This window comes from Zophobas morio, unplaced genomic scaffold (assembly GCF_036711695.1).
Source record: "Zophobas morio isolate AGI-343-1 ecotype UQ-CSIRO unplaced genomic scaffold, CSIRO_AGI_Zmor_V1 ptg000030l, whole genome shotgun sequence".
NCBI classification, from domain to species: Eukaryota; Metazoa; Arthropoda; class Insecta; order Coleoptera; family Tenebrionidae; genus Zophobas; species Zophobas morio.
This window is the reverse complement of record NW_026972135.1, coordinates 15,472,859-15,488,652: the sequence shown is the minus strand read 5'-3', so window position 1 is coordinate 15,488,652 and position 15,794 is coordinate 15,472,859. Positions and strand designations below refer to the sequence as shown.

The window sequence follows — 15,794 nt, the reverse complement described above, 5'->3', positions numbered from 1 at the left end:
TAATTCGTCAAAATTTGTTTAGGTGTGGTTTTGGCGGCATAATTTCTGTTTTTGTTTTCTTTTTCAGTTGTCAGATTTGATGACGTTTCCATGTTGGAGATTTTTTCACTCGTTTCCTTTAGCATTTCTTTTGTTTCGCACATGTGTTTTGTATTTGTTTCAAATCTAAAATAAAATTATGTTTATTAGCATTAGTTCATAAAAAATTGCAGTAACATACCTTTGCAATATTTTATAGAGCCTCATTTTCAAAAACAATCACCGTAAGTTCTTCATAATCAGTGGGAGTATCTTCAGTGATCAAGGGTGGTCTTTCCAGCTTATCTGAAAAAACTGCTTTTGTTATCTACGTACAGTTATCAAAAATAACAGAAACACGTAAAAATTAAAATGATTACTTTATTAGATATTAACTTACCTACTATAAATAAGTACAACCCACATTGAATGGCATAAATTTGCACAAAACTGCGTTAAAATTGAAGTGAGTAACGGATACACGAGAAAGTTTCGGTGGTTGAGAACCAACTGGAAATATTGGAATGCCTCTCTGTGAAGTGCAATAAACATAAATACCGAAAAAAGGGAAAGTCCGAATGCACACCCCAAACATCTGATGTATTGTATAGTAAATACGGATAAGGATAAATTTAATAAAACTGAATATTAATCACTCTCGAATTTTTTTGGTAACCGTCATCACTTTATAAACGTCTTTATAAAATCAAAATTCGACGAAGGAATTCTTCAAAACCTTGTCCCGTTTCAGGAACAATGGACAAAGAATTTTTATGACTTTGTTTGTGTCGTTGGGTCTTTTCGCTCAACCCCAGATGTTCTATTTATAATTTGCCAAGCAGGTAGGCAGGTACTTACAAAATAACACTTCCAGAGTAAACAAGTTTTCAGAAATAATTATTTTATTAGAAATTATTACAATGAAAAAACTTGTCTTTGGTGTATTTCTAATTAAGCCGTTGTATTTTTTGCTCTAAATATAATCAAGCATTATGAAGGCCACTTTTTAAAGAATACGACGACCCACATCTAATTGATCATATAATCTATAAAAAATGACGAAGAAAGTACGGCCTTTTGACGTCATTAATTGACGTCAGAAGTAAGTCATAAAAATCTCGTCATTTTCACGTGATTTTTTGGGCGAATGACGTCGCCGACGAGTTATGACCAAAAATTGACGTGAATTAGACGACAGTCTGCTGCTTGGGATATTGTCTAATAATAATCTACTGCTAAACGTCGAGTATCTGTCAACACGATAACAGGGTAAAATTCTGTTAACGCAGACGTCAAAAACTCAGTCGATTTAGTTCTCAGACCCTTTACGTTTTGGTCATAAATCCAAAAGAATTTTACGAAACTTGGTGTTTGAAAATTTACACCTTTGTCTGAGATCCTTGAATTTGGAGAGTGGAATTAAAAGAAGGACCGACTGCTATCCCGTTTGAGACAATGATAATATCCCTAAATTCAAGATCTATTGTAATTTTGAAAGAACTGTAAGATTCTGGTCTCTTTGATTATAATTTTTCTAAGTTCACTGTAACATCTTTATTAGTTCTTGATTTGTTTAGTCTGGATATACGATGTAATTTTTTGTATGGGTGTGGAAGGGTCAACCCGAGTCAGATGTACGTTACAACATCTTCGTTTATATGATGCCATCGCAAACCCATCGCTAACTGTATCATTTTCTTTTTTGGAGGTACCAATTATTAAATGAGATTTTCGATAACGTCTCTTGCCTCGATTAGACTTATAAATGGTGGGTTTTCATCCCTTAGGGGTGCCATTCTTGGAAACAGCTGCAGAAGGTTATTGATGCTAGTTGTAACTAGCTTCTTTATATCAAGTAACTTTGATGTTGTGTTCTTGTGATTGTTGTTGATGTAGTAGTTATGCAACCCGTTTAACAGTGTACATGTCATTTTCAAATCGGAGTTCTCACACTGAGATTTCACATTTATTTAGCTTAACACGTAAAAGTTGTAACACTTCATTTTCAAGCTCCATGTTCATCTGTTTTAGGACATTATTTTCACATTCATTTGATTCCTCGACAACAGTATATGTTACAGCGTTTTCCTTATCATAGGCTGATTACACTGGTTACGGTGCCGTCGTCATCAGGTTACAACTTTGAGTTTTTACAGAAATATTTCCTACCACTTTTTGCAGCACAACTGTAACCGCATTGAACACGATAAACATTTTAACAGGTTTTTAACTGCAGAATGGCCACAGATACTTTAATGGTAAATTGAGTCTATTCGTCATTGCATTCTTATATTGTGTGATAACCCAAACTTCCCGATTGACCTCGAAAAATTCAAAAATTCAAAATTTGGCCTTGGCTGTGATCGTCTAACAAATGGGAACCTACGTTGTGTGTGTTTTTTTTTCGAAAAGTGGCGGAAAGACGTTTTTGTAATCGAGTCCGTCGGCCGACTCTCTACTTTTACGTTTTCTCGATCTTTCATGACCCCTAGAAGACGAAGAAATAGGTCTCCCATTTCCGTCTGTCTGTCCGTCTGTCCGTCTGTCCGTCCGTCTGTCCGTCTGTCCGTCTGGCCGTCTGCCGTCCCGGATTTTTATTAGACAGATAATCTCCGAAAGTACTCGACCGATTGTTGTGAAATTTTGTACTTATATTAAGAATATCATGTAGATGGTAAAACGCTAACCAAAATTTGTCTAATCATCCCCACCACTAATGCGATGACGTCACTTCAAAATTGTACATAGTAAATGGGTTTTCAATTGTATAAAATAACATAGTCCTACACATGTAGTTTACAACTCCGAATCGACTTTTCACCCGAAACGTCCAGATTTTTGGAAAAAAAATCAACATTATAAAACAACATTTTGAAATTTAATTTTTAATCTGCTAACCAGAATGCTTTGAAATGTTGCAGATGTTTTAAGGCTATAAAGAGCATCCTAAATCTTTAGTCAAAAAATATTTGCTTATCCCCTCCAAAAACTTGATGACGTCAGCTCAAAAGTTTGTGGAATAAATCATATCTAAAATGTACAAAATATGATGAGTCTGTACTTGTGATCTATCACTCCATTCATATTTTTTGGATTTGCATATACAGGGTGACTCAAAAAAATTAATGAATGCGTAAATTTATTTTACTGATTTACTCAGAAACTACAAAACCGAATGCTTTGAAATCTTGCAGATGTTTTAAGGTCATAAAGAGCATAATAAATGTTTAGTCAAAATATATTTGCTTATCCCCTCCAAAAACTTGATGACGTCAGCTCGAAAGTTTACCGAATAAATCATATCTAAAATGTACAAAATATGATGAGTCTGTACTTGTCATTTATCACTCCATTCAAATTTTTTGGATTTGCATATACAGAGTGACTCAAAAAAATTAATGAATGCGTAAATATATTTTATTGATTTAATCAGGAACTACAAAACGGAATGATCTGACATCTTGCAGATGTTTTAAGGTTATAAAGAGCATAATAAATGTTTAGTCAAAATATATTTGCTTATCCCCTCCAAAAACTTGATGACGTCAGCTCGAAAATTTGCCGAATAAATCATATCTAAAATGTACAAAATATGATCAGTCTGTACTTGTGATCTATCACTCCATTCATATTTTTTGGATTTGCATATACAGGGTGATTCAAGAAAATAAATGAAAGCGTAAATTTATTTTACTGATTTCCTCAGGAACTACAAAACCGAATGCTTCGAAATCTTGAAGATATTTTAAAATTATCATAAGCATGGTAAATTTTTGATCAAAATGTATTTGGTCGTCCCCCCTAAAAAATTTATGACGTCACCACAAAATTTTGCTGAATAAATCCTATCTAAAATGTACAAAATATGGTGAGTCTCTTCTTGTGATTTATCATTCCATTCAAATGTTTTCGATTTGCATATACAGGGTGACTCAAAAAAATTAATGAATGCGTAAATTTATTTTATTGATTTAATCAGGAACTACTAAACCGAATGCTTTGAAATCTTGCAGATGTTTTAAGGTTATAAAGAGCATAATAAATTTTTAGTCAAAATATATTTGGTTATCTTCTACAAAAAACTGATGACGTCAGCTCAAAAGTTTGCCGAATAAATCGTATCTAAAATGTACAAAATATGATGAGTCTGTACTTGTAATTTATCATTCCATTCATATTTTTGGATTTGCATATGCAGGGTGACTCAAAAAAATTAATGAAGGCGTGAATTTATTTTATCGATTTAATCAGGAATTACAAAACCGAATGCTTTCAAATCTTGGGAATATTTTAAAGTTATTCTAAGCATGGTAAACTTTTGTTCAAAATGTATTTGTTCATCCCTCCTAAAAAAATTGATGACGTCACCCTTAAATTTTGCTGAATAAATCCTATCTAAAATGCAAAAAATATGATGAGTTTGTACTTGTGATTTATCATTCCATTCATATTTTTTAGATTTTCTTAAGAGGTGGTTCAAAAAAATTAATGAAGTCAATTTATTTTATTGATTAAATTAAAGGCAACACATTAATTATTAGTATTACACCACAACCAACCCAATTTGGTAGACACAAAATTTGTTAAAGGAAAAACTCGGTTGAAACATAAGGGTAGCAGGCTTATTTACATCGACTTTAACATTACAGACCTGCATTTGTTTTATGCGCTCACTTGGTTCCGCGAATGTGAAATAGACATGTTTATAATCAACCAATTGTGAATTTCACCGTCAAGAATTAAAATAAAACCCAATGTTTTATATAATAAGCGGAAGTCGAAGTAATAAAACCGATGGTCGTTTTGTTTACAGTTTCTCTGTTTGACTCTCACGTATGCTGTTACGCTTGTCATCTTAAATTAAGAATGTTTATACATAAACGATTTTCAGTTGCCTTTCATATTAGTCTAGACAGCGGATTTTTGTCGGGCTACGTCACGATTATAGGTGGGGACGCGCTGGATCACCGGGACTCAGTAGCGGCTGAATTTAATCGGTACTAATTCCATAAATATAATTAACGATTTATTAATCAAACGGCTAAGTAAATGAGAACGGGAATTAACAGCAGAGTGCAACGAAACAGCGTTATTCTAATCTCAAATAAACGAAGTGCAATCCGCAACCGCAATGAATTCGCATCCCGTACGAGCCGTACCGAGTTTGGCCTTGCCTAGCCCGACAGAAATCCTCTCTCTAGATATTACACACCGGCGCCGTATACGTGAGTAAATTGTTTCGTTATTTTATTGATTATAAGAAATCAATATTCAAAACGACCCAATTCATTTTCCCGAAAATTTGGGAATACAATAATTTTATTCTTAGTATTACACTACATCTATCCCAACTGATATACGTGTCCTTGCAAAAATGTTGATGACGTCATCACAATTTTTTTTTAAATTCCCACTACAAAAACGTAATAAGAAAAAAAACACAATAGGCATGCAGTCGTCAAGTTTCCGACAGCGAGGGAAGTACTGTCTAAACTCTTTAGACCAATTTTTTCATACAAGTGCATACACTGCGTGTGAGTCGAGAGCGCAAGAAATAATAAAGAAAGCGAAGAGCGAGAGTGACTCGGCCGTGTCCTTCTGGCCGTCCAGCAGGGACCAATCGCCATGGTTCGTCATCTCCAAAAACCCCCTAGGGCTATATTCACCGAAATATTACATTTCAAAGACCTTAAGATATATGAAAGAAAAACACTCGCGAATTGACAGACATACACATATGAAAAACGAACAAACGCAAAATTCTATACATCTGTTTGGAATCAATGATAACATTTGAATATCACAAATTTAATAAAAACAAAGCAAAATCTTGGCGCGATAAGTCCCGATAGCCACCGCTAGGAGTCGCTCCCTGCTACGTGTTTCGGTGTTATTTAACCTCAGTTCCATTTTTCTTAATGTTCAGTTCCTTTTAATCTGATATTAATAACAACTAAACAAGTGTTAAAGTTTCAAAAGAGCAATAAACAACATTTAAATTCGCCATATAATCTTGTGAAATTTTAAACAACAAATAATTCTTATGTGAGATTAAAATTGGACATCAAATAATTTATATGATAGAAACATTCATCAACAAAGTATTTACAAAACAAAACTAGTAAAGATTTATGAAACGAAAGATCTGGTGTGAAATAAACTTGTACAAATAAAAATATTATGTGAGGTTAGAACTGTAGAACATGAAATTTACGCTCAATTAAAATTATACAACAAAGGAAAATTACTGAGGTTAAAATTGTGAGATTAAAGAAATATTGTATGAGGTGAAAATTTGCAGAGTTAACAAAATTGACATGAGATTAATATTTGCGACACTTTAGCAACGGTTCAAACAAAGAGTCTACATTATGTCAAATTATATCATGATCTAAGTGATTGGTTACTTCAAAAATTAATTTGCTTTGAGAGTTTAAAATACAGTGAACTGGTTACCCCAACAAAACACATAATAAACAAACACAAAAATATCCAATCATCGCTCTGAGGGAAAAGCGTCTCGGTGATGTATATTTTAGCGGTGTAAGGAATAACCCTCGTTGATGTTATTAATCTCTAGCGTTGCGAGGACGAACCTCGATGAAGTAATCAATCCGTAGCGTTGTGAGGGCATGTCTCGATGAATTAATCAATCCGTAGCGTTGTGAGGGCATGTCTCGATGAATTAATCAATCCGTAGCGTTGTGAGGGCATGTCTCGATGAATTAATCAATCCGTAGCGTTGTGAGGGCAGGCCTCGATGCATTAATCAATCTGTAGCGTTGTGAGAGCAATGATGAATTAATCATGATAACGATGATAACCACCTAAGGGAAGAAATTATCATAACCCCCGCCAGTTCGCAGTATAATAAACTTGTTTAACTGCCGTAAATGAACTATTAGCAATCTTGTGTGAAGAATTAAGAAGTGTTATAATGTAACACTTGCGTATATGCATCCAGAAACCTATTCGTAATGAAACAACAAAGGTGTTTTTCCTGACTAAGCGAATTTCATGAAATCTTCTAGCAAGTGGTTTATTTAAATAATCCTGATTGTTAAATTGTGTTTGCACTAGCTGATGGTTAAGAAAAACTAACCTGATTGGTGAATTTACAAACAATGAAACAAACTTACAGCACGTGTTTTGCGTTGAACGGAAGTCCGCAATTTTCCGATTAAAAGGCCGGAAAGATTCACCGCGCGGGTTAGGGACACCTGAGTGACGTTGGCTACGACTGATTGTCGTTAAACAAAGGCTTCCTCCCATTTTATTAACTACCAAACCAACTAATTTAAACTAGCTCTTACCACGTGGTTACAGTCACACAAGCACATTCAGACTGACGCTACGCCATGCCGCTCTTTGTCTAACCACCAACCCTCCAACCAAGGTATTTAGAGGTTTACAAGGTATGCTAAGGGTATAGGGAATTGATGTATAGGCCCCTTAAGGGGAGGGGACGAGGTAGTGACATCTGTGACGTCAGTGGAGGAATCGAGTACTCTCGTCTCTTATCGGGACTAAACGGCACCCCGAATCGAATCGTCTCACGTCTCTGCCTCTCCGCATCCAGATGTCAAATATCAAATACAAACCGTTGACCGGTATTGTTTTGTATTCGGAAATACAGCCATTATTTTTGATTGGTGTACTTTTCCTTTATGCAATATTGGAATAATGGGAAATATTTAAGGATAGCCGGTTTTTATTATATAAATATATTTAATTTATTCGTTTTAATTTATAGAGATTATCGCAAGAATGTTAAATTTTATAATTTTTTGAGAAGCGGGATTTAATTTTAGTGGATTGTATTGCAGGAGGGAAGTTCTGTCGAAATAACGTTCGACCAATTCTTTACATTTGCAATATTTCTTTTGTCACTATTCGAAAAAAAAAAAAACCAAAGATTCACTACCAAAAAACAAAAATTAACCTTTACAGAAAAGTTAACAAGAGTACTAGCATCTACGGTTAATCATTTTTCGCTTTTAAATTGTTATATATAACTACAATAAACCACATAACCAGAATAACGACAAATAAAGAACAGGTTATTTTTTCGGGTTATTTTTTATTAAAAACGTTTTGAATGAAAGCGCTTTTCTATGTTAAAAAATACACTTCAAATGAATTTCATTTTAGTGAATAGACTAATAACAGTTTGCTATTCTAATCCATTTTGCTCTAGTCTCTCGGTACTCGTTTTTCCGACCTCTCCCCTAGATTACACCAGTGAAGTCACAGCATCTTTCAGTTTTAAAGTACAGCCCGAGCATACCTTGTAAATCTCTAAATAACTTGCCTCCAACTAAAAACCTCTAGCGCTAAATCGTCCGACTACCAAGCAAACGTTTCCGTGCACCAGGTTGCCTATGTTTAACGATTTTTTTTTGATGAATTTTTTTTCAAATTCAAATTATTCAAATGTGATTTCGCGCCGCTGTTAATTAATTTCAGCGCGAAAATTTTGATTTAAATTCGGTCATCATATCTTCTTCAACTCTTCTCTTTCTTAAACTATCCCGGACGTCGCTCCTCTTTGTTTTATCGAAGGTCTTTAGAACAATAAAACATAAGTGTATTTTTCATTCTTTGTCCCTCTCATTTGTCTTATTGTGAATATTAGTTTTTGGGTGCTTCTGTCCTTTCTATAAATCCCTGTTGTGTGTTTCCAATTGTCACTTGTAACTTTTTCTTCTTTCTATAATTTTTGTGATGACTTCGGAGTATTGGTTCCAGCTTTCATTATCATTTTTTCATCTGTTAAGACTTAAGATTTCCTTCTTTATGTATTATGTTTAGTAATTTAGACTTTCTTTGTTTTAGTTGTTTTAAGGTGCTGTGGAATAGGTTCTGGTTTCCACCGTAGTTTTCTTCCATGGTGGTTACAAATTCTCTCCATGCCTTTTTTGTCGCTTTTTGACTACCTGTTTGATCTTCCTGATTATTGGTTTGTCTAAGATATAGTTTTCCTTTTCTTTCGTCGTTACATATTTGTTCCATTTTTCTTTCTTTTTTTTTATCTCACCTTGTACGTCTGGTGTATACTACTTACTTTTCTTTGTATGTATATTATTTGCTTTCATTACCCTACAGGTTTCTTTGGCTGTTAGTATTATATTGTTTTTGAAATAGGTCCATTGGTCTTGTGTTCCCAATTTATTGTCGGCTTCCTCTTTGCTTAATCTTGTATGTAAGTTTTTGTTTTCGATTTGCACTTTTTATAATCACTTCTTTCTATATTTATATCTGTAATTGCTTCTATGACTAATAAATAGTTTTCGTTAATATTCCTCTCGATTTTTGTTTTCTTCCTTTTATTTGAGCTTACCATGAACCTACACCTGATCCCCATTCTGTAGTTTCTACTCTTATCCTTATGGCGTTGCGTTTCTCTTTGGTTTCTGCAACTCCTGGCTAGTATAGTTTGTATGTTTTCATTTCTTCTGCTAGCTCGTTTTCTGTTATTGTGTATATTTTTGTTAAAGGTTTCGTGCTTCATATATATTTCATTGTTAACTTCCAGCTTGTTGTATCTTAGGGTAGTTTTATGAGCTTTTTTTCTAGTCTGTTTTAAATGAGGTATTAGCGATCTCCTTTTTTCCTGTATCTTTTTTAATCTTTTTTGTATCTTTTTAGTCAAATCCTCACTTATTAGTTCTTTTATTTGTCTAGTAGCTCTACTTACATTTGCCTCGTCGCAAGCTTTAGTACTATGGGTTTTATTTCTTCTGGTTTATACATCCCCATTCTTCTAACTTCATCTGTATGTACAGCAGTGGCGGCTCCTCGGGGTGGGCAGGGTGGGCAATGCCCACCCTATTTGATTGTTTATGATACGAAGTAAAATATTGATTTTTTTTCTTTTTTAAAATATTTTATATGTACATATACACAAATAATTATCGTCGTAAGCATCATTTAAGCCAACGGATTTTCTTCATTACATCCCGCAGTTTCCGCAACTGAGAAATTGCAGTTGTAAAAAAGTGCGTCAGATCTCGGCGTTATACGGTTCATGTGAGGATGGGCTAGTCCACCCTGGTCCACCCTCTTGATTGTAAGCAACGACATACGTTCGGTTTTCTATGTACGTAATTGAGAGTAAAGAATTCGAAACGCGCGTCTTTGCGTATCCGTGTTTTCTTGCTGCAAGCGGGGCAGGACGCCCTGCCTTCAACGTATATCTCAAACGCTGCAGAATCGGATCTCTCAATATTCGATTCAAGGATTCAATACATTAATTTCGATTTTTTTACTTCTTCTGTATTGTAAAAGTATAGAGGTAATTATTTTTATTACTCTATTGAAATATGGGTAAGGTACTTAGTAAGGAAAATAATGTTATGCGAAAATTCTTGAATACTATTGTTATAGAAAAGAGCAACACCATAATAATTAATAAATACTTTTTCATATCAAATGAAAATTTGTAATAACCATATTCTTGTATTATGACACCGTGTAAACTTTATAATGAATTATAAATTTAAAAATCCGAATAACTAATGATGAGAATAAGTAATACATTTATTATTGCAGTACGTATCTGACATGTGTATTTTTTTATTATTACATATGTATTTTTGTTTCATAAATTTAGCTGTAGTAGAGTCAACAAAAGTTAAATATACGCTTAATTTATTATTTAATTCAGACTGTCCGCACAGGTTTGTTAGGCGTTCGCTCTAGGATGGGTGGGCAAATCCACCCTGAAAATCGGAAGCACTCGGCATGGTTCGTCCTCGTCGGAGACACGACTCAATTGAATTCAGTCAGATCAGAAACTGCATTGTGGATGGATAGTGCATTTAATTATAAAATGTAGCTTATTCAAATTACCAAATAGTTAGGCGGGTACCAAAGTAGGTACTTTCTAGCAATTTTTTTTAATGGCAAATCCTACTGTAAGCTGTGCAAATAATATTAGAGAGGTGGTAAAGAAGGCATTAAAGACATTGAGTTTTTGTTTTTAATAAATAAATTCAGTAGTATGGAACTTGATATTTATGAATTATTTGTTTATAAATTAAGATCATGTCCCGAAATGAAACAATTGGTCATCACAAACTCTCGTGGCAGTAATAAAGGCTTTAATCAAAGTTCGGACAATAAATATTAGGTACCTATTAGTTGGTTGATCGGTAGTGAAACAACCAACAAAACTGTTGGAATTATCTGCTATTTAACTTAAAATTAAATTACGAATACTTTAGAATTCCACAAGAAGAGCGATATAAAATATATCGCTACTGCTTTACAAAAACATGACCAATCTGAATAAACGAAAATTACTTGGAAAACGAAGTGAAACTATAGAAAATTCTCTTAAATTCGGCGTTTATTCGATATGATAATTTTCTTGGCTACACAAAAACATACATTTCGGGAGCAAGATGAATGGCAAATTTCTCTTAAAGTAAATTCGATGATAAATTTAAAAAGTTTTTTGGAGGAGTCTTTGGTGGTCTTCAGAACGATTATTTTAGAATTATTTTTATTTTATTTGTTACTGTTAACTTTGTTAGTATTTTGAAAATTTATGTTTTGTTTGTTTGGCATTTATAATTTTGCTTTTACAATAATTTTCCAAATTGCTGCTTTTCTAAGTGTAGCTTATCTCAAAGGTTTAAAATTTAATGTTTTCTCGTCATGTTATTTCAAAATTTTTACATGTTGCGATCATTATTTGAGTTTATAGTTCTATAAACTCCTAACAAATCTATTTATGTGCTGAACCTTTTTTTTGCTCCTCTTTTCTCTTCTACCAAGAGTCTTCGACGTCCTCGTTGGTTCTTGCTGACCGACATTGTAAGTAACATTTATAAAATAATATATATTTAATATACATAAAATATTTGTTATATTATATTGATTGACATGCAGCACCAAAACAAAAACACGTTCTCACAAAAATGATTAATTATATATATGTATATATATTTTTTTCATACATGTTATAACCTACCTATAATGCTTTGCCCACCCATCAAAAATCACCACGAGCCGCCACTGATGTACAGCAGGGTCTATTATCACTCCCATTTCCTCGACTACTCTTAACATTTTACCTCTCGCCTTTTTTCGATAAATCGGATTGAATTCCGAGCGAAAGTCAAAACAAACTCATATGGTATTAACTTTTATAAATATAAATGTTTCTTACTTTTTAGGTTTTTGACAAAGTGCGCAACCAGCCTAACAGCGAAAAGCTCTTCAACAAACTATACTGCATCAGTGGAGACACAACTCAAGCAAATCTAAACATATCAAATGACGACCAAAAAACTCTACAAGACAACGTCGACGTGGTATTCCACATGGCGGCAACTGTACGTTTCGACCAAACTTTAAAAGCTGCAGTAACTCATAACACAGTTGGGACCAAAAACCTTCTCGACTTTCTTTGCACTTTCAAAAAACTGGCAGCTTTTGTCCACGTGTCAACTTCGTATTGCCACTGCACCCACGTAGAACTCCACGAAAAAGTCTATCAAGCGCCACACGATCCACGAAAAATTCTGGACATGGTGACATGGATGGACGATGACTTGTTAAATTTCCTGACACCGAGGTTAATACAAAAATGGCCCAATACTTACGCTTACAGCAAATGTTTGACGGAACAGTTGGTGGTAGAATACTCTTCGAAGATACCGATAGTTATCGCTAGGCCTTCGATTGTCACAGCAGCCTGGAAAGAGCCTTATGCTGGTTGGGTAGATAATTTGCATGGTCCCACGGGATTGATAGTGGGGGCAGGAAAAGGTGTGATTCGCTCAATGCACTGCAATCCAGATTTCGAGGCAAATTTGGTGCCTGTGGATTGTACCATTAATTCGTTAATCATCATCGGTTGGAAGCTGGGTTCGTCACCTTCTAATAATGTTCAAGTATATCACTTAACCGCAAACAACGACAATTCTATAAGTTGGGGAAACGCTCTGCAGATGGGAAGGAAGCACTTTTACGATAATCCCTTTAGTGTTTGTTTGTGGTATCCAGGTGGTAGTATTAAGTCGAATTATTGGTACCACATGATGTCAGTCATTTTTTTACACATAATCCCTGCATATTTAGTAGATTTTTTAATGATGCTGACTGGAAACAAACCATTGTAAGTACTAAACTTATTGTGTTGTTCCCTAAATATAGAAAATTATTTACAGTTTAGTTCGTACCCAGAAGCGCATCCAAGCTGGTCTTGAAATCTTACAGTATTACACCACCCGCCCTTGGTACTTTCACAACGACAAATTCGCAAATCTGTGGGAACAACTGACTGAGAAAGACAAGGAGATATTTTTTACAGATAGAATTAAAATAAATTTTAACCAGTACTTCCTAGATTATGTTTTGGGTGCTCGAAGATTCTGCGTTCGCGAAGAACCCGACACTATTCCTTACGCAAGAAAGGTTCTGAAGAGGCTTTATTATTTAGATGTACTGAAAAATATATTGCTAGGGTTGTTGTTTCTTTGGTTATTTTCTTCATACGCGTCAATGTTTCTGACAAAAATGGAAGCCCCTTTTCGGGCCAATAATATCACAGATTTAGGTTAAGTCAGAAATTTTGCGTAGATAATTTTTGTGTCGGTGAATGGGACAATAAAATATTTTGCTATAAATAATTAATTTTATTATGTAACTCTCCTACTAAAAAATGGAACAGATACTTAACATTGCATAGATGCAATTAGTTCAATGTTTTTTGAGTACTTCATTTGCATGAATAATAAATTAATAGCTATACTGTTGCATAACCGCATTGTTCTAAACCAACAAGGTCATTGCCAGAACTGGTAACAGTGTTTTCATTTTACTAATGTTTCATAATTTATTGTAATTTATTAAGTTTTATTTAAATCATTAAATATATATATAACCTTGATTCGTGATTTTTAGTACCAGATTCCATGCATTTTTTTGCATTAAGTGAAAAATATACTGCAATGCATAGAAATGTTACTGTGTGGAGTAAAAAAATCACTCACTTTTTTTCGGAGATTACTTTATTATAACCCTACTTCTAAACATAAACAATGTACAATTTTCAAATAAATACTCGAATTAATACTAATCCTACAACAATAAAATTAACCTGTTTGAACACCAGTTCTGTAGGTAATTCTTGTCATTTTAATGTCATCTTTGTTCATTTCTTTGTCACCCCAACCCCATGAGTAATCATTCAAGAACTGCCAACTACCATCTCCTGATTTTCTCACTTTTCTTGAAACTAATTCTGTGGGCACACTCTTTAAATCATAAGCCCACCCTACCCTGGCCATAAAATCGATGAAAGCAGTACTCCAATTCCCATAATAACTACCCAACTCTGCAGCTTTATAATCCCAGGGAAATGCGTGGTGGTAGTTGTGGAAACCTTCCCCATTAGTAATATAAGAGACTAGCAAATTTTCTCGTGGTAATATATTTCTGTAATAAAACCAGAATGAAGTACGACATAACTGTGAAAAGGTACTTACTTGTCGTAGGGCCTTTTGCCGAAAATATGGGCAGCACTGTTGACCAAACACGTACCGTGAAGTGTAAGGAAGTAACGCAACATGTTGCAGACGTACCACGAAACCTGGAAATTTTCGTTCCAGAAGTACCACGGTACGAAAGCTGGAATGGCAAAAGCAATAACTGGAGCTAAATACCAGTAGTACCTGAAAAATAAAAGTAGTAAGAATGAATCACCAACAAATGGGTACTAGTTACTTTCGTTGGAACATAACTACAGCATCAGCCTCTAAATCACTCAAGTCTAATAATTTTCCTTTGGAAATGACACAGTCTTCTTTCTTTAACATCAACCATCCCATGTGACTATAGAAGAAGCCTTTGCTTGCATTGTGGGGGTCGCATTCAGTGTCTGAAAACCTATGGTGGACTCTATGGTCTCTGACCCAATCGTAAATATCTTTTTGGAAAGTTAGTGTTTGATAAAATGCCAATAATATTCTTAGGGGTAATTTCGCCTTGTAGGTGCGATGTGCCCATAGTCGGTGGGCTCCTGCTCCTGTTCCTTGAGTAGAGATAAAAGTAAGAAAATAACCTGAAATTAAAGTACAAATAAAATAAAAGTTCAAATAATGTGACCCAAAAATACCCCAAAGTATCGTTGCCCATAGTGCTTTTGCTACGAAGTAATAAAGTCCTATAACTGCTCCAACATGCAAATATGCGAAAAATATAACTTTTTTCCAAGAAATTTCTCTTTTTTGCGGATTTGGTTTCGGCTCCATTTCTTGTAGTTCATGATCGATAACTGATGATTTTGGTGCCATTGCTGGGAGAAGCTGTAGAACACTGAAGTTGAAATGAAGACTAGACATGTTTTATAGTCGGCAGTTTTTCAGTTATTATTTGATTTGTAACAAAAGTGATTGCACATTTGGCAATGAACTTACAGAAAAGAATAGAAAATTATGTCAGTGATAATAGTGTAATTCTCAGGTCAATACATATTTAACAATAGCATGAACTTATGCGTCAATTGAGGTGGGTCGCGGAAAATTTCTCGAATTACAATTGATCGAAAAACAGTTGCTCGAAAACAATTGATCGAAAAACAACAATTGAGGTTATGTTTTCGAAACTTTTCGTATGTATTAGTATTTTTGTAAGTGAGAGACCAGATAAAGTAAAATTGAAAAAATTATGCAATTACTTGTTTTGCCTATGAGGGAAGTTAGCGTTATTTGCAGTTTAGGTGTCATATTTCATTATAAGTTATAAATAATATTTTGCAAATTTAT

At 34.2% G+C, this 15,794-nt stretch overlaps 2 protein-coding genes across 3 annotated transcripts in view; one reads left to right on the top strand and one right to left on the bottom strand.

Moving 5' to 3' along the window:
- LOC135138298 (putative fatty acyl-CoA reductase CG5065) overlaps positions 1-13,918 on the top strand; it is a 30,905-nt gene extending 16,987 nt beyond the window's left edge. The window contains exons 3-4 of the mRNA XM_064068241.1: positions 12,201-13,144; positions 13,197-13,918. Of these exons, the coding sequence (XP_063924311.1) occupies positions 12,201-13,144; positions 13,197-13,590 (1,338 nt within the window). The 3' untranslated portion in view covers positions 13,591-13,918. The remainder of the gene's footprint in view (positions 1-12,200; positions 13,145-13,196) is intronic.
- Positions 13,919-14,004: 86 nt separating this feature from the next.
- LOC135138299 (acyl-CoA Delta-9 desaturase-like) lies at positions 14,005-15,521 on the bottom strand. 2 transcript variants are annotated; one of them, XM_064068244.1, is made up of 5 exons: positions 15,447-15,521; positions 15,146-15,335; positions 14,755-15,091; positions 14,517-14,702; positions 14,005-14,466 (listed from the first exon to the last, which is right to left on the bottom strand). In XM_064068244.1, the coding sequence occupies exons 2-5, from the start codon at positions 15,321-15,323 to the stop codon at positions 14,124-14,126; spliced, it is 1,044 nt and encodes a 347-aa protein (XP_063924314.1). In that variant the 5' UTR covers positions 15,324-15,335; positions 15,447-15,521; the 3' UTR covers positions 14,005-14,123. The 2 variants fall into 2 exon arrangements, with proteins under 2 accessions (XP_063924314.1, XP_063924312.1); XM_064068242.1 differs by lacking the exon at positions 15,447-15,521 and having other exon boundaries at positions 15,146-15,413.
- Positions 15,522-15,794: the final 273 nt, after the last annotated feature.